Source organism: Argiope bruennichi, chromosome 7 (genome assembly GCF_947563725.1).
Source record: "Argiope bruennichi chromosome 7, qqArgBrue1.1, whole genome shotgun sequence".
NCBI classification, from domain to species: Eukaryota; Metazoa; Arthropoda; class Arachnida; order Araneae; family Araneidae; genus Argiope; species Argiope bruennichi.
The window spans coordinates 51,145,410-51,172,121 of NC_079157.1; the positions used below are offsets into that span (position 1 = coordinate 51,145,410).

The 26,712-nt window shown below is 27.6% G+C and overlaps 2 protein-coding genes across 2 annotated transcripts in view; one reads left to right on the plus strand and one right to left on the minus strand.

Annotated features, from left to right (window-relative positions):
• LOC129975792 (BAI1-associated protein 3-like) overlaps positions 1-12,963 on the plus strand; it is a 73,621-nt gene extending 60,658 nt beyond the window's left edge. Inside the window, exons 27-30 of the mRNA XM_056089012.1 lie at positions 818-856; positions 3,791-3,914; positions 4,776-4,960; positions 12,793-12,963. Coding sequence (XP_055944987.1) covers positions 818-856; positions 3,791-3,914; positions 4,776-4,960; positions 12,793-12,869 — 425 coding nt within the window. The 3' untranslated portion in view covers positions 12,870-12,963. The remainder of the gene's footprint in view (positions 1-817; positions 857-3,790; positions 3,915-4,775; positions 4,961-12,792) is intronic.
• A 4,148-nt stretch (positions 12,964-17,111) lies between these two features.
• The window catches only part of LOC129976074 (lens fiber major intrinsic protein-like), a 157,865-nt gene continuing 148,264 nt past the window's right edge, over positions 17,112-26,712 (minus strand). Inside the window, exons 4-5 of the mRNA XM_056089446.1 lie at positions 24,346-24,463; positions 17,112-21,393 (exon numbers count right to left, since the gene is read on the minus strand). Coding sequence (XP_055945421.1) covers positions 21,065-21,393; positions 24,346-24,463 — 447 coding nt within the window. The 3' untranslated portion in view covers positions 17,112-21,064. The remainder of the gene's footprint in view (positions 21,394-24,345; positions 24,464-26,712) is intronic.

The window sequence follows — 26,712 nt, forward strand, 5'->3', positions numbered from 1 at the left end:
AAGATTCAACTATTTTCGAAATTTCTCTTTCTATAAATCATTTATTCAGTTAAAAATTTGCCTTTTAATAGTGAAAAATAAATGTATTTTGTATTATATCTTTAAATTTTCACTTTTGCATTTGTTATATATCTCTATGCATTATTATCATTGTTTTAAATAAATTTAATACAGCATTAGTTGCAGATAATTTTATCAAATTATTTATCGGTATGAACCTTATCATTTTCGTTTTATTATAAGTTTAATTCATTTGCTCTAAAATGGTATCAAAATTGTAATGTATATAAAAAGCTAATTTTAGAGAATAAAATAATCTTGTAGATTAAGTATTATTTGACAGATAATTTTAAAAGCGGATAGCTTGAATTAACTTTAAAAGAAAACTGAAATTGATAACTTAGCGTATAAAATGGATATTTAAACCTAGTAATTTAATACTTTCCAAATGCAAGCAATTTTAAACTACGACGTAAAATGTAAATAATGAGCCATTCGGCGTTAAAAACATTTTTTTAAATATCATTTTCAGAACTACTTATTTACCAGCTGACAAACTGTCACTGGTTATGGCAGATTTTGCTTTATATCATCATCTGTTAAGTTTAATTCGCTAATTATGTATATCTTGATATTTCAAAATTTCCACTAAAAAGAGTTTAAAAACATAAAGAAAGATATAGAATTTTAAACGAAAATATACCAAAAACTTAAAACATTACATTATGTTCAATATTAATTCAATTAATATAATTAATGCAAATAATATTCTATGCAATGTTTTGATAAAATTAAATAATTTCATTTTTTTTTCTAGTTTTGAATGCTAAAAAGCTGATTCCTTTGGATCCTTCTGGTAAATAAATATTTACGAAATTCTAATTAAAGAAATTTAATAAATTATTTTTATACAGTCGTGTAAAATATTACACCATATTTTATATTTCGATTTTATTTTCTGATAACATAATTTAGATTGATGAAAAATAATATTTGATCCTATATTACATTTTTTTCAACAAAAGGAAATTCTTTATTATTATACTAGCCGCCTTTGGCGACCAGCCGGTTTGCCAATCTTAATGTTCGTTAAAATTTTAATAATTAAATATTTTATGCAATTCCAACTTTAATAGATTCTTCAGCAAAATATTTTAAAACTTCAAATTTTGATAGTCATATAATTCACTCATAATATTATAAAGGCCTTCAGTCATAACGTGATATGTATCTCTCTAATTTTCTGTTACCCCTTGTAGAATTTATGCTTTAAATTAAAGTGTAAATGATTAATCTGCAATTAATATAATAATATTTTTTACTGAAACAAAGCATTTTTTTTAATAATATGATTACTGATAATAGAGTCACTGAGCGTTTAAACTTTATGGGCACTAAAGAATATCTTTCTTAATTTATGTAATATCTCAAGAATTTGTCAACAAAATTTTCTCAGATTCCTCATGAACGGATCGATTCGTTAACAATGTTTAATTTTAAATGCATCAAACACTAAGAAAATAAAACGAATCGTTTAAAATAATCGGTCGGAAACAGGTTTAAAAAAACTACTTAAAAAACGATGTGCTTAAAACTATAAGCATATACAAAAAAATATATAACTAACATAAATACAATTTAATTACAAAAGCATACAACTAACCTAAAATTTCAATCGTCCGTTGATAATGGTTGCCATGCCAACAATCAGAACACAACGCCCATGCGTGAATTTTCTTCGCCTTTTACGGTAACGCAAATGCGTGATTTTTTCTACGCCAGTTGGGGTAACGCTATGCAGATTATACATTTTTAATTTCCTTTATTCTGTGTTATTTTAATTCAAAAGTACTTCAGAATGAATCTGAAACATGGATTAATTAACAATGTTTAATTTTAAATGCATAAAACATTAAGAAAATAAACAGAATCGTTTGAAATAATCCGCCGAAAAATGTTAACCCTAGCCTCATTACTGTTGGGAGGAAAAAAATTGAAGTCTTACTTATTTGGTGGTGGAGAAAATGGAAGATTTTTTTGGCGGAAAAGTTGGCGGTGGGGAAAATGGAAGATTTTTTTGGCGGGAAAGTTAGTTTTTAATTAATAATTAAAATTTCAAAAAAAGGGACCCCAGGTGCACATTCCCGACCTCTAAGGTATACATGTACCAAATTTGATAGCTGTATGTCAAATGACCTGGCCTGTAGAGCGCCAACACACACACACACACACACACACACACATTGAGCTTTATTATAAGTATAGATAAAAGTAAAATAAACCTGCGATTTTGGTTAAATCAGACTGAAATATAAACATCATAAATATTGAAGTTTTCCGCAGATTTTTTTAACCTTTTAATGAATCTCGTATGGAATCGTCTGACTTAAAACAACTTTTTTTATCTACAATTATTTGCTCTGGCTTAAAATGATCATCCATTATTACAAAGTTTTTTTCGAATATTAAAGAGATTATGTTAATAATCAGCGAACAAAAAAAATCTGTTCTGATTTTCTTTTCCGTAATATTTTTATTCTGTTATTCGAAAACACTGCTGCCTTGAATCAATATATCTTAAAGAATATCAATAAATATCTATAACATCGGTTAAAACTCTAATCGATTAAAAAGAGAATTCTGAAACTGTAGAAAATTGTAAGATATAATAAAAATTTGATAATTCAAAACTTAACGAAATTTAAAACTTATTGAATCTAAATAAATGTTAAAACAAAAATTTAAATCGAACTTGTTTTAGTTTACAAAAAAAGTAGTTTTTCTTTTAAATGCTTCATGCTATTTCATCTTTAATTTATAATTACATTACAGAATATTGAAATTATTTTCCTCGGATTTCATTTCAGATAGCGCCATTAAGTTGGAGTCAAAGTTTTATTAATATCAAGATGGCGTTTCGTCAATGAAAATGTGCAAGAAAACAAGATTAGAAAATAAATGGAAAATCAATTATAAATTCCATCTTTACAGACATGAAATAAGCCAAGTTAAATAATAGCTAGATTAATGATATTTCTATTCAACCTGTCTGCCACCCTTCTAAAGTCTAGTCAGAAACCCTCCATTGTGAAAAAAGTATTATTATCACCGAAATCAAAGTTAAGTCAAAGTTAACGTAGATTTGTTTGATTGATTAACGTTTGATTTAAGTCAAAGTTAATGTAGAAAAGTTAAGTAGAACAATTAAATAGGAAATTTAAAACACGATTTGTATGGTGACAAAGTTGTTCAAAAAGTTTAGAACAGTCTTCCTAATGTATTAAAGTCTGTTCATTTTCATTTTTTGCAAGTCATTTTTATCTTCCAATTAGAAAAGAAAGACCCTAATTGATTTAATTATTTTTATGATGCGCGTTTATAATGCCTACATTGTCCAAATGAATGTGAATTGATAAAACTTATATATAACAACCACTACAAATGTATGTAGTAGTCTACACAGTGTCTTAAATCATTTTAAACTAACTGACTCCATAAATTTAAGCTACAGATTTGAAAAATGGTACTAATTTAAATTACAAATGGAGCCAAAACTTTTTCTTTTTGCAACTTTTTCGTTGTGTTTGATAGTAAATTCTGTTGTCACATGATTTCTGAACCTATAATTATCATTTTTATTTATTTACAGTTTCTTGGCAACCTTTTACTTTCAAACAAAAAAGAAAGAAAGAAAATATCTTCAAACGAAATTACAATAAATTTTCTCCTAATTGAGATGTGTTGTATTCCGATATCTTTCGAGCTAATGTTTTAACATTTATATTTTCAGGTTTCAGTGATCCTTTTGTAATTATCGAGCTTGTGCCCAGGCACTTTTTTCCTAACTGTGTTAAGCAGAGTACCAACGTACAGAAGAAGACTTTATTTCCTTTGTTCGATGAAGCGTTCGAATTGTGAGTATTTGAGTATTATTTAAGTTTTGCTACCAGATTTATTGATTAGACAACTTTTAAAAGATCTTTAAAGACAGCGGAATACAACGGTGGTCACGTGAATGCTTTTGATTTCGTTGCCATGGCAAAACAAATGAAATATCAAAACCGATAGAAATAAAGGAATACACAAATACACAATGACAATATATAGTCGTAGGTAAAAAAAAATTATATGCATTATTAAAAACCTATATAAACCTATATATTTAGGACAAGCAGCCAAAAAACATATTTACGATAAATACTCTTTTTTTAAAGTTTATTATTAAAAATTTGCAACCTGTTCTACCTTCGATTTAATCATAAGACCTGTTTGAATGTAAATCTGAATAAATAATTAGTCTATTTTCATCCGCTTGTGAACCACATTTACATATCTGAGCATCATTTGATATAAAGAGAAGAATAAGAACGAAAATGTGCGTGACCTGTTAAAAATAAATCAATCATCTTTTTTCATATGAAGATAACCTATAACAATCACTTGAGAATATACTGCTGACATGATTTCAAGGGCCGCGGTGACCTGGTAATAAGGTCTCGGCTTCGGAACAAAAGGGTTTCAGGTTCGAAACCCGATTCCACCGAAGAACCGTCGTGTAAGCGGGTCTCGTGCACGTTAAACGCCCAGGCCCAACGTCCTCCCACTGGTGTGGTGTGAAGAGGATTGTGAAAGTTCAGGTATCGTCCTCGTCATCTGACCGAAGTTCAAAATTGAGAGGTCCGTCCCAAAATAGCCCTACTGTTGCTTTAAAACGGGACGTTAATATAACTAAACTAAACTAAACTAAGCTGACATGATTTTATTGTTTATTCCAGTGCGATACCAGTCGACTTGCTGCACCGTGAGGGTGCTGGGCTGTGCTTCAGTGTCATGGACCACGACATGGTGACGAAGGACGACTTCGAGGGTGAGGCTTTCCTGCCCCTCTGCAACATCCCAGAGTCCTCCTCGGAAGAGATGAAACTGTTCGAACTTTGCCTCATGCAACCAAATGATAAAAGTGAGTATGACATCATCTCTCCCCATTCATTTTCATATGTATAATATAATTATTATTCATTTTAAATTTTCATTTAAAACTTTTTACTTTCTCGTATAGGTAATATAGATAAAGTAAAATCGACTAAAAATTCGAACTCGAAATTTTAACGAATCTCAACGTTTTAGATCACCTCGAGTTCGAAAAACATATTTTTGAAAATGACCGTCCGTCTCTCTGTGATAAAAATGACTCAAAGACGCTTTGAGTAATGAAATTTGGTTCACAGTCTCTATCAAATTTTAAATAAACTCCGTTCACAAGAAGTCTGTCTGAATAAAAATTAACACAATAAGTAAAAAATTAAGAGTTCAGATAGATAAAATTTGGTATATAGATTTAACATATATAATGTGGACAACTGTCAAATTTTGAGCAAAATCCAAAAAAGGATTAACTGTCTGTCTATCTATATTGTTACAAACTTTGTAGATATTTCTGTAAATATTTGTATTCGTCTTGAAACATCTTAGACAGATCTGAAATATTCAGATTCTGTGGTGGAAATCGCGCAATTTAGGCGTATTTTACGTAAAAACGGCATTTCCAGTGATTTGGCGACTTGATGACCTTTGGGCGAGATTCTTGGCGAAAAATATAGTTCTGGAAAATTCGAACACCTAAACTCTAGGACCATTACTAAGCGAGATAGCCTAGAACCCTCCAGAACCTTGGCGAAAGTCCTAGATTTTCACGTCAAGTCAGGTATAAATACTACCGCCCCACTGACCAAGATCATTAGAGAGGAGTGAAGACTTGAGTGTTGAGAAGCTGTTATCTGTCTGAGGTATTAGAGACCTCAGTGTTTGGAAGCTGTTTCTTGTTGTATTAGTTGAATTGGAGCTGCGTAATTGTGACTCGTAACTGTTGTAATTTCCGGCATCTTCTAGAAATTTCTACGAATAAACGTCTTGTGATTTTCTAGAGATTGTTTTATCAACTCTCAATCTACACGAACCCCGAAGCGCGGTACAATATTTTCAGAATCATTTAAATATGATTATTCAAAAACGTAATGGCTTAAATATATCACGTTTTGTAACAACAAATACAGTTTTATGTCAAATATTTATTTCAATCGGTTGAGAAAAATGTGTCTGAAACATATATTCTATTTTCAGATACCACAAATCGCAAAAACAAACTTGCCAAGGACGATATGAAAAATTCAATAAAAATGCCAAGTCTACGCCAAAAGTTAATATTACGTAACTATTGTACACCAAAGCAGTGCAAGGCGTTCTTAAAGGGTATATGAGAAGGTTTTAGGGGGACCATTCCCGCTGGTTTTAACTTTCACTTTTGCAATCATACATTCTTGGGTGATGCATCACATTCTACACCGGATGAGAGCCTTCGGATGAGTAGAACATGCCTATGTTTAGTTTATATATCCTTATTTTATCCCGTTCTTTACCGTATGAATCACCAGTGATTCGCACCTATCTAATTAGATATTCTCTTCCCTACTTCAATTAAAAGATAGTAAAGAAGTAAGCATTTTATTAGATAGTGATTCGTATCACAAGCATCGACCACGGCAACGAACGGGTTAATAAACAATTACAACAATGTACACCATTAAGTTAGAATCGTCGTTTTTTATTTATTTATTTATTGAAGATACGATTTCTCACGTCAATTCTAATATTGCTTCTCCTTCCATTTATTTTTTATTAAAGTTCGTATTCTTTTACATGAGCTTTAGAATGTCCATAGTTTATATCAAGACACTTTCTAAAAGCTTTGTTTAATGCTTTTAATTGAAAATTATGACAGATAATGATGAAAGAAAATTGGCCCTTCTTAAATACCTGAAAATTGATTTTGAAGCAATGTTGTAACTGTCATAAAATAAATGGTGGCTTTAGAGCAGCCGAGTAATTCATAAAACTAACACTTTACTTACGCACATTGGTACGCATTTTGGTTTTCTCTGTTATAGTTTTAACAAAAAATCATTATTTAAAATTTTTGCTAAAAAAAATCGAATCTTCAAATCAAGTCTTCAAATTTGCAACATAAAAGTATTAGATGTTGCCTTTTAATAAACATGGCTTTTAGAAAAACAGATTTAAATTTAATAAAGTGCTACATTCATAAAAGACAAAAAAAAATTGGAACCTTTAATTAGAAATATTGTTTTCGAATAATAATGATGATTAGTCACTTTTGAATGCATTGTGTAATGGTTTTCATATCAAGAGGATTGTCCACCTGACGGCCTTTGCATGCTTTCTAGAAAACTACCCGTTTTCTTAAGCTTCAAACTATAGCTTGCAGAGCATCTTAAATTCTTACAACTAAAATAATACTTGAAGCATTTTAGTATTCCATCGGCTTGTTTATTCTTTCAACTTAACAGCGTATCTTACAAACATTGCCAGATTCCAGAAGGTTTACAATTGATCATCAGCTATTATATAAAAAATAAACGAAATAATATTGACAAAATATGTTTATCAAAGAAAAAATCGTTTGCTTTTACTTTTTAATAATATTTTAACAAAATAGTAGCAGTTATAAAATGTCTGAAAAGGAATCGTCTGCTAAATGTCTAATAACAGATTTAGATTATGATATTTACCGAACACGGCCAGTCTGTCTATCTTTATAAAACAATTTCTTACTTTTATTTATTTTTCAATAAACTATTTTCGCATCTTATTATTTAGATAAAAATAGTGTCATGTTAAAAATATCTAAAAGGTTCATTCTAAAATATGTAGCGGTTAGATATATCCCAAAAAACAAAAAATAATTTTATTATTACATTTAAAGGAAAAAAAATAGTTCAATTCTCTACGATTTCAATCTACTTTTTGCAAGTTCAGAAATTTAATGTAGCAAACGATTTTTTTTTCTTTCGCCATCCTGATTGGTTAAAAAAAAATACTCATCGAAACTGCAATCTATTTCTTAAGAACATTTCCAGAAGTAGTGAACTCAATTGCCATTTTGGAAGACTGTCAAGGGAAACATCAAACTACAGATTTGGATATTTTTTGCCAAAACTTTCGAATTTCTAAGAATTTCAAATCATTCTGATTTCTGAATCTTCGGGATAATTTTTCTTTTAACCGATTCAGTCTGCTTCTTTTTATTAGTGAATCTGTTCTTTGTTGTTTTGAAGTTTTAAAGCATATGTTATAAAATCTATAATGTATTTAAAAAATATTTTAGAAGAAATAATAAATATTCTTACACGTTTATATATATTTTAGATCAAAAACATAATAGATTTGGCTTTTAGGTGCTGCTCTAATATATATAATAATTCTGGAAATATCTATTTTATTTTCTCGTGTTCGAATTATAGAAAATCAAGTAAATATTACGAAATTTCGATGAAATTCGATTTTCAAACACCTTTCAGTCCATAAAAAACCATTTTCTATTATTGTAATTACTCAAAACCCTTTGAGAGTTGAAAGGATGAAACAGGGTACGTGGTTTAATATTGTAACTGTATAGCTATATTAAATCTTGAAAGGAATCCGTATGCATCAAGAAAGTCCAATCGTATATATATAAGTATGTCAGACCAAAAAAAATTGTGAGCTAGATGGATGAATTTTGCAGTCTTATCACCAAACTATACTAAAGTGTGTATCAAATTTTCGATCCAATCTATAATCAATTTGACTATCTGTCTGTTCGTATGCATATCAAAGCATTAATTTTTAAAATCGCAACGAGTAAGAAAACGAATTTTTACGATTAATAAAAAATTTTATTTAATTTATTTTTAAAAAAATGATTTATCCAACTTGTGACTAGATGTTTCTTACTAGAGATAATTGTCAGTATTTGTAGTTAAGTACTTAAATAAACATGAAAAAGCACCCCACTGCTCTTTTGTATCGATGTTCTATGTCAATTATATAATAGCACAGGTATTGTATAAAATATTTATTGAAAAATGTTTTAATTTTAATGACTGATTTTAATATAATTTTCAGTGATGATTCCAAAACCGCAATCCTATTTTCCCCCTTTTCACTCCTGTTTTGTTTTGTTTTTGCAAGACGATTTCATATTTGGATGAAGAATAATTCATAAAAATAATTTAACATTCTTATCAAATCATAATTTTTATTGGTTTCATTTATTTTATGAAACAGATTAACTCTTACTTATTAGCTAAAATTTATTTTCCCCTTAAAACTTTTCTTCTGACGAATTTGTGACATTTTCAACATTTTTCAATAACCAGCATTAGTAGGCATTATCATATTGGTTTTTCACATTCCTTGACGTCACTTTTCTGTGTGTTTTTTATTTGCATTGTGAGATTTTTTTACCTTGCTTCATGCTGATTTTATCTAAATTTTCAGATTTATAATCCAGCAACGAATGATGATAATGAACTTTTAAACTCATATTAAACCTTAATAGCATGAAACATTTTAAGATCTCTTAGAAAACTAAGAGTCCCAAACTATATATATTTTTAATAAAGTTAGTCATTATTTATTTGAAAGAGAAAGCGCCTCAAATACGTCTAATCTTATAAGTCTAATTATAATTATCATAATTATTTTATTTTCTTACCGTTTAAAGAATACTTTTTTCGTAATTATGCTTTCCAAAATAAGTCTGAATTCGTATAGATGTATATTTTAATATCATGTGTTTCTACAATTAAAAAGGTGTGCTGATTTATTAACTATGAGTATAAAAAAAATTACATTAGTAAATAATTCTTTAAATCTCAAACAGAAACTAACAATTCTCTAAAAAAAATTACTGTTCTTTTTTAAAATTGTATTACTAGCAGTAATTAACTTTAAAATGTAAAAGAAATAAAATGTAAGTCTTTGATATAAAGAAGAGCAACATATAGAATAAAATCTTTTTCTACAGTTTCTTTAAGCAAAATTTATAACAATTAATTCCGAAAACTACACTGTAGAGTGTCACCATTGACATCCATTTTTCTTTATTAGTAGTATTATCGATTATAATATTCATAAAGCAACATTTCTTCAACTATAAATAAATATTTTTAAGCAAATAGTTTGAAATTAGAATTAAAAGTGTTACATTTAAATCGATAAAAGAATTGAAAAGTTATACATTTGCGCATTTTTTATTCCATTAAATAATATGCAAGTGCTTGAATACATAGCAAAAGAAAATTTAAATGGTATTGTTAAGAATCCCTATCACAACTTAGTGTTATAGTGATGGCAAGTTATTGTTATAGATGTCTGAAGTGATTATAGTGTATATAATGGACATTGAATGGATACCAGTTCAAAATCTTTTGACCCTACAGTTCATTTGGCTGCAAAAACGAAGATTTTTGAAATCGTAAGCATTTTTACCTCTCTGCATTTGGATCCGAGATCTAAAGATCCTTCTAGAAAATTACAAACCTCATCGGAAGGCTTATATAGTTGAAGCACTCATAGAAGAAATCCTTTCTTTGCAGTGTTGATGACCTTGCGAGCGGATAGCGCTGAAATGTGATTCAATTAGCAATATTTTTGTCTGTTTGTTGGTTGTTTCTTTAAATGTTCTCCTAAACTGTGTCTTTGTTACCTGTGGTTTTTGTTTTCCGCAAAATAAAGTTCAGTTTTCCATTGTCCAGCGTACCAGCTAGAATGCACTAGAAAATTCCATTAATAATGCATATGACATTTAATGTGTAAGTAAAATTGCATGCAAATTTTTACTATAGTACGGAAGTATTAAATATTATTATAAATAGATATATATCTTAAAAGTAAGTAAAACGGGACAAACAATGTATTACTGAAAAAAAATCAGTCTGCAAATGGCGAACGAAGTAAGAATAAAAAGAAGTTTTTTCGCAACGAAAACTATCAAGTACCAAGATTTGCAATCAACAAAATGATGAGAATGTCCAAAGAAAAAAATCCAAGTACGCGTCATTAGATATCACCGATAGGCTAATTCTGCGTTGAGCAACCTCGAAGATATAATAAATTCTAAGATTACCCTCATAGCCATTACTATTTTACCTGCTTTTTAGTTTGTTATAATGCGCCCAATATAATACAAAATATATTTTAAATAGTCAATGAATAATAAAATTAATTTTATTGAAAAAATACAAACAAAATATTTATTTACATACATTGTAAAGAAAAAAGTAACTAGAATTGAACTCACCTGGAAAATGTAGCAAGTGCCAAAATTGGTCTGAAGTTTATTTTTCGCTCTCCAATAAAATTTGCAGTTTGGCCCTTTTTCAGGGTTTTTTTAATTCCAGTCTTCACTTTTGTCTCTCCACTGAAATACGTCTTTGCAGAGACGAGCCAAAATAAATGTATTTGAACAAAAAATAAATTATTGGTTCTGTTTTCCAAAGAAATTAATAATCTGATATTCAATGAGTCATACTTGAAGATGAAGGACTTTAACTCGTTAGTTGCCACGATTCCCATTTGAGGATTTTAGAATTTTAAGTACAGCACTTGCGCAAAAAATATATTTGGAACTCCTGACAGTAAAGTTCTATTATATGTGTGTGTGTGTGTGTGTGTGTGTGTGTGTGTGTGTGTGTGTGTGTGTGTGTGTGTGTGTGTGTGTGTGTGTGTGTGTGTGTGTGTGTGTGTGTAACATTACTTGTTGTGAAGCATGATGCACTTTGAAGACAGTGAAGGTACTTTTAATTTTTGTGACGTCGTTTTATTTCATTTTGAAGAAGCAAGCATATGTACAAGCGATGAGCACACAGAACGACACAGAAAAGGAATGAGGAAAAAGCTCTTGGACATTTTATCCCTGGTCTTATATAACCTATGATTTTGATAGGGAAAATATTTCTTTACAGTGCTAATGTATTATGAGATTCCAATAGGGATTTTCATTATACACGTGGACAAGGTAGGGGAAACACAGGGAGATTTTAAACAAAGAATTTGATGATCAGCGGTATTTTATCTCTTCACGCGTAGTGTGGGAAAGTTAGTTTTAGCTGATTCAGCAGTTTAACAAAGCTTCTCTTGAATTAATTAAGTAGAGACAGTGGAATTGGATCACGAAATAAGAGAGTATTTTAGAATGAAGTTACTATGGGCTAAATTAAGATAAAATCTTGAAAATTAATTAAATTGAAATTAGAGTTAAAATATCATTACATATTATATATATATATATATATATATATATGATGAATATTGTATATAGAAGAAAGTGTGTATTTTGGGCTTCGTTTTTTTTACAATAAGCGAACAAATTTAAAATTCGTCTATAAGTTGAACGGAACAGATTGTCATATATGAAGCATTGTATTTTTTTGTTGATTTTTTTATATTATAATGAAATAAAACTGTATATAAATATGTAATTTAGAAGTTATAGAAACATTATTTTTCTTACTCAGTCTTTTGCTTTTTATTGAAAGTTTTTTTTCTGTCATTTTATGAACCCGTTTATCAAAGCATAACATAATTTAAATATAATTATATTATTATACAACTTTTTATGCATATATTTAACTTATTTAGTCAAAAATTTCAAAAACAATTTGGAAGTTAGCAGATTAATGAAGGGAAATCAGATCGCTGATTTCAATATTGATATGAAGAGAGATAAATTCTTTTAAAATAACTTTTGGGGTTATTTAGTCACACAGTGCATCATTTATTGTTTCGGTGGTGTTATTATTTCTGTTATTTTGCACGACTGAATAGTCTGGAAAATGCTTGCTTCAAAATGTTGTTTCTCTTTTACATTTATAAATACCAATTTTTGTAAAAATATATTTGCTTCCGTTTTAATTTTCAAATAGATCTTCAGTAATCTTTTTATTTTTCCAGATGAAATTATTGAAGTCTTAACTGCAAGAACTTGGGACAAAGATGCTCAGGATTTCGTCAATAGTTTTCAATATTAGACGATCTTTTATTATAATAATATAAATTGTATTCAAGAAATATCCAAAAACCTTTTTAATTCACCAATGACAAATACTAAACAAAAAATACGAATGTCTTTCTGTTCTTGATGTGTCTGCTTTATCATAATATATTCTTTCTTTTATCCATTACTAAAAAAAACCGCGTATGGATTGTATAGTTTTTTAGAAAATCCTAAAAAAGAACAGAAAACAATACATTCCAAAATATTCAAACATATAGCAAACTAAAAACCTCGATCAGCTCCTGCAGCATTCGAATCAATCTCAAGCAATTAAGGTGAACTTGCAACATATCAGTACATTTTCTTTAAGCAAACTACTACTTCTACAATCTAATAACTAACACGAATTAATAAGTTATGAAAGAAAAACTATCATATTGGCATTTAATAACTTGCTATTTTGGGATTTTGAAGAGCATGTTCTTTTTATAGCTTCCATTAAGATCTCCTTTGAACTTTCTCGGGAGCAGCAATGAGTTCCGTTTTTACTATGTATCATTAATCGGCCTTTTTTTTTCAGTAAAATGATTTAATGATTTAGAAATATGGATAATATATAAATCATGTTTCTTCATGATTAAAAAAAAATATTGTAAAATAGCTATAATAATTTGGCATATGAATTTCCAATATATTTTAAAGACGGTTAAAAAACTTTGAAAATACTTATGGTAAATTTCAATGTCAGCATCCTTTGTAGCTCGAAGACTGTCAAGGAAGTATTTCAATTATCGCCAAGAATTATTTCCAATAATTCGGTAGCCGCATTAAGCTCAGCATTTGTGATTATAATTTTGAATGTATTAGCATTGTCAATGGCGATAAAAACACGGTTTTTCATATAACAACAATATATATATATATATATATATATATATATATATATATATATATATATATATATATATATATATATATATATATATATATATATATATACTGGTGTGATATTGGGTTGAATATCAGTGATGCTATTTTGATAACAATCGAATGTAAAATCCCCATTTCTGCATTATAGTGCCATCTGGTGGAATAAAATATATTTAAGTATACAAAAATTCTATAATAAAGATTTTACTATTATATTTCATATTTTTTTTCGTAATGACGTTTTATAATCATGAAGGACTTAGTTATAGGTCATAGTTACAAGGTGGTCACTAACATATTAGGTTTAAAAATAACGAAAAATTTGACTATTAACTCCCTTACAGTATATAATTTTCCTGTACTTCTCCGCATAATTTTTTTGATTATTATATTACGATAAACTGATGCTAAAAAGACATGCGTGACAATAGCAAAGATAACCGTTGAATAAGTTGAAATACATAAAAATAAGTACTGTTTAAAAATGAAGCAATGTAAAAAAAGCTTCAGGATTACTTGTGAATTTAAATCTTAATTGTATGTACAGCAAATTTCAAATAAAAATCTATTCATAATGGAAAAATAAATCGTAACTTCATACTGTTATCATCAGCTATGGGAGAAAACTCAGAATGAAATATTTGTAGTAGCAATGGAAACAATTTGAGTTTCTTTGCAGCAGTGAAATATACTTTTAAAAAGTATGCATAAAATATTAAAAATATTTAAGATATTTCAACAATTAATTAAAAATAGGAAAAAAATATGCGGCAAAAAATGGTATCATTAAAAAGGTAATTTTTTAGATTTTAAAATGAATTAAAATCCATTTTTTTATATCTACCCTTTTTTTTATTCATCTATTTTTATACCCGGATGTTAAAGTGAAAAAAAATTATCAAATTATTTAATTTAATTTTAATTATAATTAAAATGTCAAAACTCACTCACTTCCATGTGCAAAATTTGGCAGCCTTAGGTAAACGATCAACTGAATAAAGCAACAACACATACGTTCATCTTCATTATTAATAGAGATATGGATATAAATATATCCTTGATACCCATTAAGAAAGAAAAATTGTAAGAACCTCAGAAATCCCTTCATAAACTGATATTTTGGTGATGTTTCCATCCATTAATTCACACAAGGAATAGGATTTGAATGAGTTCAGTACATGATTTTTAGTCACTGAAAATGCTGTAATCAATTAAATAATTAAATTTTGCAAACAAAAGTAATAATCATTTTTATTAATGAAGCATAATTTTATATATGCTTAATTTAAGGAATATTCCAAAATATTAAAAAAAATTCCGAAAAGCATAAGCAATTTAAATTAAAATAAATTTATCATGCTATTGAAAAAAATTAAAAAATTCTCAGGTTTTGTGCAAATTCTGTATTAAAACAAAAAATTTAAACAAAGCAGACATTAATATTTATTAATAAAACAATATGAAACAGCGTATATTTGCAATTTTTTTTAAATAAAATATCAAAATATTTTCTATTTTCATATTTTTAAACCTTTTTAATCTGCAAATTAATTTTTGCTCTTGTCTTTAAATTGTATTTTGAAAATAAATTTGGCACATTTAAAAACTAGAATTATTTAAAATTATCAAAAATCAATAATAACAATATTAACAAATAAAAAAATTTAAAAACATAAAATCGAAAATATATTTTTAACATTAAAAGGAAATTTTCAATTGAATTTTAATGTTAGCAAGCAAAACGTTTAAATTTTACAAATTTGCAAAAATATCAAAAAAATTTCTTGAATTAAAAAAAAAAACAACAAATTCACAAGTTTTGATAAAGTTGTTTCAAAAATTGCAAAGTGTTTCTTTAGAACAAATTGTTAATATAATAATAAAGCTGATATTCTATTAATGTGTCACTGGACCAAATCGAGACGTGCGCATCACTTACTTAACCCACCTTCTACGTTTATAGAATGGACTCCTCCAATCAAATATAAAGGTTAGAAATCGTAAATAAAATGGCTAAATTTTAAAAACTGCAGAATAAATCTTTCAAAATGTTTGAGTGTTCCAAATAATTATTAAATGCAATATTCTTTCCAGATAATTATTTTAATTTAGAGATAGAAATATTGATTATTTCATTTCAAATGTTATGAAAATATTGTTATTTTAATATTAATGATTCAGTAAAAAAGTAAAATAAATAATGTAATTTTTAACAAGAAATTTATAAATAAATGGTATACTGAAACATTTCCATACAAAATTAAAAATTAGTCATCTTAATAATCGTTTGGTCGTAATTTGTTTCATCTAATATGTTATACATCAGAGAAAGAAAAAAAAATCGATAAATAAATCTTTCTGGAATTTTCCAAAATATTTTTCAAAATATATAAAAGCTATTAAAAAATATACAATAACAAAGAATTTTTAAAAGCATTTTTAAAAATTAGATTTTTTTTTATTTGAATTATTTTAAGTTTTCAAAGATTAATTTATAATTTACTATTATACATAGTGTTACGAATTTGTAATATTGCTACCCTGAACAATAACTTCCTAAGATAAATTTTAGAAATATATTAATGGCTGCAGAGTGGATGCTTAGTCAATGATCCTGACCACAATGACAATTTGGAGACTCGATGACAAAAAATGAAAGATTTAGAATATTCAAGAATCTTGATGATAGCTCCATTAACACTCGAGTTTCAGCATTTGTTTTAAAACATTCTATATCCTGCTACGGAGGTTATGATAATCCTAGAGTCGGAGTTGGTAGTCAAAGTAGTTAAGTTCAAACGAGTAATTGAGCGAAGCCTCTCCTTGAAGTACTGAACTCCAGCAAGTTCTGCCTAAGCGCTTTGCGCTGTTATGATTATTTATCATTAGTTTGTTACAGTTTACTGTAAGTGCTGTTTTGTGCACACTTTTCGTTGTATTTTTTACCAATGTATCGTATTTCAGTGTAAAATAACCGTACACTTGCCGGTCAGATATTTCCGTAGCAATATTAAAAATCTTGAAAGTAATTTTCTCAAAATCCTTATAAGGTGGCGCCATTGGTATGGAATCAAAATTTGATAAAATAAATAGATTAACATCTAGATAAGCTCTGAAAATATTAAAATAGATTATTGTCATCAATAACACACAAGTATACACAATTTCAGAACAATGAAATTAGTCAAAAATAACTTTAAAAAATTTCAATTTTTACATGAAATAAGTTAGTCAAAATAAAAGTGCATAGTAAATAATTAAAAACATCCATCTTTTCCTCTTTCATTACTCAATGTTTCTCTATAATACATAAAACAAACATATAACTTCATCTTTTTTTAAATAACTTTATTTAAACTCATTATTAAACATGTACAAAAAGTTACATTATAATTCGAATTTAAGTTGTTCTTATGATCGAAAAAAATCCTGACAACACTTTTGCAACGGTAAATATTGCACTAAGATTCAATTCCCAATACAAATGCTTGTAAACAGAGAACTTACAGGTACGTAAAAAGACAATACATTCAAAAATATAAAATTCAAATGAAGAAATTATGATCATTTTTAAACCTAACTACAGAAAAAGTAAAAAAAAATAGTATACATTGTTTTAAAATACAAACAAGAGAATTAAATAATGTACAGCTGAGAAATATGAGTAAAACATTAAAAATTCAGAATTTTTTTTTATTGATTATAATTTTCTTCAAAAAATCAATATTTACCTATAAATAATAAAAGTATTCCGTATTGAATTATTTTTTATGCAGAATGTAATAACAGAAGTGCCAAAAATATAAATTGCGTGATTTGTTTACATTTCAACAAGCAAACATGCCAATTAAACAATAAGATAGCATAGGAAAATATATCTTTTTAATTTTTTTTTTTTCTTATTTGCAACTTTTTTATTTCGGAGGTAAATGATTTTTCAACCAGGTTAGATATATAGAGAAATAAAATATGGATATGAATTTTATATATTTTTTATCTGGGATACCAGACTAACCAGCATTTAAATAAAAATACAGAAAGAAAAAAAATCACATTCTCATTATTTAGTAGGCAAATTTTGCGAATAAATCATAGGAAAAACAACACACCACTGTCATTATTTAGTTGGCAAATTTTGCGGATAAATCACATTCTCATTATTTAATTGGCAAATTGTGGACATTTTTTTTCAAATAAAAAAGACATTTCCTATATAATGTCTAGTCAATAGAAATTCTCGAATTCTAAGCGACATTATTACAGATAGTTCTAACCAGAATCGCATTTTTTCCTTTGAACATGAAACCTAAAAATACTCACAAAATGCTCAAAGTAATATTCTAAAATTTTGCTTAGTTACATTAGAATAGGGAGAATGTTTAAACACACTGATTATTTACTCTTTCTAAAACTCCTTTACATTATATAAGAAATAAATTATTTTCAGTTCTCTGTCACAATTAAGTAAACTGAAAATTAAATATATTGCACTCCCCACAATAGAAATAAACACAGTTCTCGTATAATGGCAATAAAATAAAAGTATCAAATTCTATAATGTATATCCTTTTAATATAAAAAAGGAATTTCTATACATGCTTGACAACAACTATAAGAAATCATTTCATCAAATTACATTCTACAACTTCTGCAGAAACTACAGTTAACTTATATCATTTACGTTGACCAACATTTTTCATCTATAAACTGAGAAAAATTACGCTCAAGAAATTTAATTTCTTTTAAAATGTCATAACTATTTTGAATATACCTTTAAATGCTCCTTGTATAAAAATGTTATAAATTCTGACTTCACAATAATTGAAATAAATAAAACGAAATAATTCAAATGATTCGAAATTGTAACATTCAGAAATAAATTTTCAAGCATATCCAAAATTTAGAAACAAAAGAAATTTTATTGGAAAATTTAAGCACAAAATGGTGTAAATGTATTTTCATCTGCCTAAAATAAATTGATTTATTCATAAATATTTATAACTGTAAAATATTTACTTTAGACCACTGTGAGAAAAGAGTGAATAAATTTAAATCGTTTTAAAATGTAGAACTTAGCAATATTTTGATGAATATATTTACAATTGGTCCATTGTTTGTATTCAATGATATGAAAATAGCTCATCTTTTTAGAATAAGCGTCATTTGAAGCAAACGATAATTTTACAATTAACTGTAAAAAAATCTTGATCTTCTATAAAGAAAAGCATTATTAATATAACAGTTAAATATCGTTTGCTTTTCAGTGAAAGTATTCATAAAACAAAAACAACAATAATAAATTGATTTTAAAAGAAAATTAAATTCACGAATGTAATCAAAATAATGTCAATGTTTTAATTTCAGATTCGTAGTTAAAAATATACTCCCTTCGTCTAACTTTATTTGAGAAAAAAATAAATGATAGGACAACCAAAGAAAACAAATTGCATAATATAAGCTAACATTAGATAGTTAATGATGCCTGTTTTAACGAATGCATAAGTAACTATTATATCTTTTAATCAAAAAAGACAAATCAGTATATCATATTTGACTTTGCTTTATCCTTTCCCAAACAAGTATAATTACAGTACAATTAATTATAATTATTTTAAAGTATAATTAACTATAGTTATTTTAAAGCTACATGTCTAACCTTCAATTAAAACATTGGGTTTTGGTTATTTATAAAAAGTTCTGATAAGGCGGCAGAAAAAACAAATTCGAACAGATATAAAGAATTACATTCCAAACGGCAAAAAATAGTTTAGGAAATAACAGTTAAATCTGTTCCTTAAAGAGATGTCAAAGACACAACGTAATGCCAGTGCATTAGACTTAATACAAGAGAGATTCATTTAGTTTAGTGCTTTTCCGTATATTTTCAAATATATTAATGATAAATTCTTTAATTAAAAAAAATTGGCCATTTAGTTCTGGTCAAGAAAATAAATTTAATTAAAAATAATGGAAATATTAATAAAATAGCTTACTATTATAAGGAACACAATAATACTCAAATTTCAAATCTCCTATGAATTTGCAAGTATGGAGAAAAAGTAGATTGCATAATTCCATTCTTGCAAAATTGAAACTTGTTAATTTAAATAAAAAATGTATTTAATAAAGAACTTGGTAATTAAAAGTTGGACGAAGGAAGTATTACAAAATTCTTTTTAAAAAATGAGTATTTTTATTGCCAAAAACTCAAGCTAAATTCAAAAAATTCATGAAATTGCATTTGACATTAAAAATTCTAGAAATAAAAATCATGTCATTTCTCTAAACATTAATCTTACCAATAGTATTGTAGAATTTAATCATTTTTGCAAAATTCAAGAGCATGCATTTCAAAACATTTCACTGCATTTTTACTACAATAACTAAAGAAAATAAAAACAGGTATATGATATAAAACAATTCTCACGAACATACTTTAAATTTGCTAGCAATGCATAAAGGCATTAAAGTATAAAACTACACTATTCGAAAAATGAATTACTATAAGTAATTTTACAAATAAAAAAGAACAGGAATGTTATATATTTATATAAATACTTACTCGCATGATCTAGATAATTATTTATAAATGCATTAATCGATAACAGCATAAATTCCATCTCTTCTTATAAGTCCTGTTTCTCTTTAGATTCAGTGGCACAAAGTATGCAGACAAGTCAAAAACTATCCGCGTTTTAGTCATAATTAAAACTCTTATGAGAAATATACAACCTCTGAACATACATGCTTTGAATTGGTAATATTGTGATTAATTGGATGAAAATTATCGTTTTACATCATTTTTTGGTTAATGTTGAAGAAGAAATTAGATCACATCTGCTTGCAAAATATGTTAAGAAAAAAAAAATGAGCTGTCATCCGTTTCTTCGAACTGCTAAGTGTTATAAGAACCAAGTTCATGTAAACGTCATTTCTCCATTTATTAAATGGCTAGAACATTAGTCCTATAAGATACATTACGAAGTCGTGATATTTTGAGATAAATAAAACTGTAGTGATATTTAATTAATAGCCAGCAGACCAACGGTAAAAGGTCTCTTGTCCCAGAAAATATATAAATAACCCCAATGCACTGCATTGGATGTCTTAAATTTGAAAACCATATATCTAGCTTAATTTACCTTCAGTTTAAATAATGAAATGCGGATAATTTTTGAATTATATCATACATCTTGGATTTTGGATTACCATTATACATCTGTACAATTCTCTTTATAAGTATATTCATCATATTTCGACATACTGTACATCTAATAATCTCACAACCGCCATAGATTCTCAGAATTTGAACTGCGTTGATGACCCATAATCATTCCATGACCTGTAGGTACCTCCGCCACTGCCTCTAGGTAGAGTGCTGTAATAAGTAGTCGCTGGTTGCACCTGTTGATGGCTCACCATGGCACCTGGACTAGCAATATATTTGGCTGAAGTGTAAGTGCCACGGGAATGGGGTCTCATAGTGGAGCCGCCATCATGGGGAGTCAAAGGTCTGTAGTATGGTCCGCCAGCTGAAGGTGGTTGCACAGGCGTTTGAGGAATTTGAGTTCGGGGTGTTATAACGGATGAGGTCTTACTGTCACTGTCATCTTTGACTTCAGACATATCTGGAAAAAAGACATGAGTGCATTGAAGGCCAATTGCAAACAATGAATTTGGGTTAATGGGATATATGAAAGAAAAGATATATAAATCAGAAGGAATGATTCGCTAACATCTCAGTAAAATGGTTTGAAAAATTCTCGTTATAGTCCTCATTCTTTTTCAATTTGATTAGATGCAAAGAAAAAAAAAACTATTATCTCAATATTTTTTTTAATCTTTAAAAAAATATAAAGAGTTTTATTTTATGTTATATTTATCTAGCTGAGCCCTCTCGGAGCATCAAAGTATCTTCTCTTCAGGAAAAAATGCAAACAATTTTGCACATGCATGACGAAAAAGAAAGAACTTTTAGAATTCACTTCAATTTATTTCACGACGTGAGTCGAAATTTGAACAAGAGGACGAAAGGCAGACCACATCTATCGAACTTAAAAGCAAAGTCAGATGTTTTACCCTCGGCGATTTTACAATAAGATTCTGATAGGGATTTTTTTTTTGACACATATCGACTTAGGAAAAGTAATTTTACGTACGTTTAAAAGAATAAATTTGGGATTAGGGATTATTATGCCTTAACTCGGAGCGTGAGAAATTGCAATAGTCATCAGCTTTCTAGATCACGTGTTAGAAATAGTTTTTTTAAAAAGTGGGAATTAGATGATGAAAAAAGAGAAAATTTTAAAGTGCGGTAACATAGTTTAATTTAGGATAAAAGTTAGGCAATTAATTAGGGTTTAAATTAAATTAAGAAATATCATTACATATTATATTATTATATATATATATATATATATAAGCGTAGGTAAAAATTCCAAAATCAAATATATTTAGAACTTCTCTAAATTCACAAATATTATTGGATACTCAAAAAAATATTATAAAAATAATACACCATATGAATTATAAAAAAAAATTGGTTATCTTTTTTTAATTAGAAGAGGCTAAAAACCTTCTCTGTACACTGGATTGTGTATTTTTACAAAAGTTTGATCCCGGACTTGTTTGGATTAAGTTATATGATACCATCATTAAACTGGAATTTTTCTAAGGTTACAACTTGACAATTGTTGTAAATCAATTAATATTTGAAGCTTAGTATTCTAATTTGGAATAGAAAATCTTGGTTCCAAGATGAAGGGCGTTTGATGAGTTTTTAAAAGTTTGGCACAGTTTGGTAAACATTGGCATAAAATCGACACTGAATTCGTTAGTTTTACTCTTGGCTTAGTTAAATGCATGTTATCTTAAAATCAGGAATTTCCATTCGAAACCAAGATTTTTAAAGTTGCTATATTTATCGCCATAGAAAAATTCCAACTTGACGATGGCGTTATCTATTTTAGTTTAGCCAATATAGTGAACTGTACGTCATACAATCATTTTTATGTGAGAAAAGCTGTTAAATTAGGACGAATTGTCTAATGGAATAGGTTTATCAGTTTTATGTTGAAAACATACTGATCTTTACCGTAAGGGTAGGTTTTTTTTTTCTTGCCGTCGTCGCCGCGTTTTGTATATTTCCCATAAATTAATTGCTTTCTATTGAACTATCAAATGAATTCAGCAATTTTTAAGTGCATCACTGACTGCATCTACTGTATACAAGATAAAGAACCTTGTAAATATACTAAGCAGCATATTTGCTAGAAATTAATGAGTGCCTCTGAAAATAAGACATAAAATAGGTGACTGTTTTAAAAGGAGCAAAACAGATTTAATTATCTCTAGAAAAATCACTAGAAAAATATATTAACATACAAATGCACTAGGTTAAAAATTAGAACTGAAGCTTTAATGTAAGTTTGATTTTTTTAACAATGGTTTAAATGCGGCCCCTCCCCATCTCTACCCTTACGATATGGCAAAAAAAAAAAAAAAAAAATATCAACAGATAAAAAAAAAATCAAGCTTCAATATATCAACAGATAAAATATGAAGCTTTAATATAACTTTGGTTTCTTAACAATGCATTAATGTGGTCCCTTCCTGCCTCTCTACAATCACGATATGAAAAAAATATCAACAGATAAAAAAAAATCAAGCTTCAATATATCAACAGATAAAATATGAAGCTTTAATATAACTTTGATTTCTTAAGAATGCATTAATGTGGTCCCTTTCTGCCTCTCTACCATCACGATATGAAAAAAATATCAACAGATAAAATAAAATCAAGCTTCAATATATCAACAGATAAAATATGAAGCTTTAATATAACTTTGATTTCTTAACAATGCATTAATGTGGTCCCTTCCTGCCTCTCTACCATCACGATATGAAAAAAATATCAACAGATAAAATAAAATCAAGCTTCAATATATCAACAGATAAAATATGAAGCTTTAATATAACTTTGGTTTCTTAACAATGCATTAATGTGGTCCCTTCCTGCCTCTCTACCATCACGATATGAAAAAAATATCAACAGATAAAAAAAAATCAAGCTTCAATATATCAACAGATAAAATAAGAAGCTTTAATATAACTTTGATTTCTTAAGAATGCATTAATGTGGTCCCTTTCTGCCTCTCTACAATCACGATATGAAAAAAATATCAACAGATAAAAAAAATCAAGCTTCAATATATCAACAGATAAAATATGAAGCTTTAATATAACTTTGGTTTCTTAACAATGCATTAATGTGGTCCCTTCCTGCCTCTCTACAATCACGATATGAAAAAAATATCAACAGATAAAAAAAATCAAGCTTCAATATATCAACAGATAAAATATGAAGCTTTAATATAACTTTGATTTCTTAAGAATGCATTAATGTGGTCCCTTTCTGCCTCTCTACAATCACGATATGAAAAAAATATCAACAGATAAATCAAAATCTTGATTCCATTTCAAGGCGCTTTTTATATTTTGCTATTTCCATTGAAACCTTTCCAAATTTCTTACAAAAAAATTCGAAATTTAGGAACGATTGCTAAAGCACAAAAGATAACCTTTATCAGAATCCTCTCTATCTTTGATAGCAGGCAAAACCTTCTTTGGTGAATCAAAGATGTACTCGTAGATAAGTCCAGCCAGTAATCCACCTAGAACAGGTCCGGCCCAGTAAACCTAAAATCAAAATCAAAATTTAAATTTATCATGGGAGAAAGATTTACTTTGTGAGATAAGGCCAACCATAAAATGCATACATAAGTATTGTTTAAGAAAATATTTCTAATAGCAGGTTATTTTTTTTAAATTTTATAAATAATCCTTAAATTAAATTTTTAATTTAATTTTTATAAATTCTGATATTAAAATGTCTGCAAAATAAATATAATTTAAAAATTATTTATAATGTATTTAATATAAGTTTACAAAAATGTTATCTTTAAGATTAGTGATTGGATTAAATCTTCTTGGGCTTCTAGAGAATATAAGCTTTAAGAATTCTTTACTCCACTTTCAAAAACAAGATATTTTATTGATTTTAATTTAAAATCTTAAAAGTAATCTTATTAAATACTAAATATTAAGAAGAATTGAAACACCATTTATATAGGAGGATACTTTCAAAGAGATAGATAATATTTTTAAGATAAACGGACGGACGGACATTTTCCAAAATTGTATTTTTCGAAAACTTAGGGAGGACTAAACCGAGGCTTCAGTATCCCTCATACAAAAATCTAAATTTAAACGTAATCGCTCTAATAATAAAATAGAATGTGTGCATACGCTTCACAAAACGACAGTTAATTAAGGCGGATTCTACTAAAATCGGCCAGAATACTTTGAGAATACATCTTAAACTAAGAAGGGAATATGTTCGTCGAAACGATTCTTCCGAAATTTTAATCAGAATTTTTATTAATTAAAAAGCGAGTCTAGTCTTGGCGTTTTCCCGTCATAACTTCCTAAAATGTAACAAATATATTAACATTGTTTCAAAATTCAACATATCTTTTCAATAATATCAATGTAGTTACCATCATTTTTTGTCTAATTTTAATTTTTAACAAGATTGTAAGCATATTTTATAATATTTTCATTGTTGCCATGGGACTCAAATCGTCTTTACTATTGCTGTTGCTAAAAATTATACGTCTGGTAATTGTTTTTTCCTGAATAAATTATTTGTAATTCCTTCCTGCTGATGATCAAAGCTGGAGATTCGACTTATTTTTCCATGAATTTTCATTAAAAAAATGCTTTAATGATTTTTGTTCTAATTTTTTTATTATATTTATTGTAAAGTTTAATTTCCAAAAAAAGCAATAATTAAAGACTTTTTGAAGCTCATCTACTTTTAAATACTGTTAATTCCCTATAATTAGATGCATAAACTGTAGCATCTTGGTTTAAAATTTTGACATTCTTATTCCAGTACATTGAATTGTTTTATTGAATCAAGCAAATTTTTATCAAATCATCTTTTGAGATATCGCCTAAATCATGAACTTTATTTTGTAATATACACAAAACTTCAACACTGAGTTATTGTACATTTTATTCTTAAAATTTTTATAAGCATAATTCAATAAAACAAGCATATTGTTAGATTAGACGAAGTTTGATCAATTCTGGTTTAAAATGAATTTCAAATTTTAGGTCAAATGACGGGAAATTAAATAAGTGCTTTATTACTTTGAACATAACTATACATAAGACTTCTGTAATAGCAGGAACCATATAGCTACCAAAATTTGTGATACAAGAATAGAACACATTCGAACTAAATTAAGTAAAAAGAATTTAATTGAAATTTTTAGAAAACAATAATCCTGGTGATTTTAACATAATTTATATACTTTAATACAGAGGTTTGCCCAGGTGGTTGCTACCGAGTTAGCCAGCTAATTATAACTTTAAAAAAAATTGAACAGTAATGATGTCTTAAAAAATCTAAAAATATGAAAACATTCTTAGGATAGTATAATGAAATTTAAACGATTATTAATTTTAACTTGAATAAACTTGAGTACATGGTCGCTCAAATCCAATTTATTTTACACTGAACATTACATTAATTTACACTGAAAATACAGCAAAGAAATTCGAGCTTCTAAAAATAGAGCCAACATTGCCTATTGAATATTTCAGCTAAGTTGGCTTGACTGTTCTGCAGATACAAATTTCCAATTATGTTTTTAGTGTCAAATACTTTCCCTAAATCAATAAGCCTCATTCATAATTAGTGTTTTTTATTTTAGTTTGTCTCTGTGAATTCGAGATGTCAATATTTATAGCATACGATTATTTATACTTTTAATTTATTTTCTTTCTCGTTTTTCTTACCGTTCTGGGGCAAAAGTTATTTTTCAAATCAAAGGGATTCTCCACGGTTAAAAATTAATAAAATTTTCATTCTCTAAAGA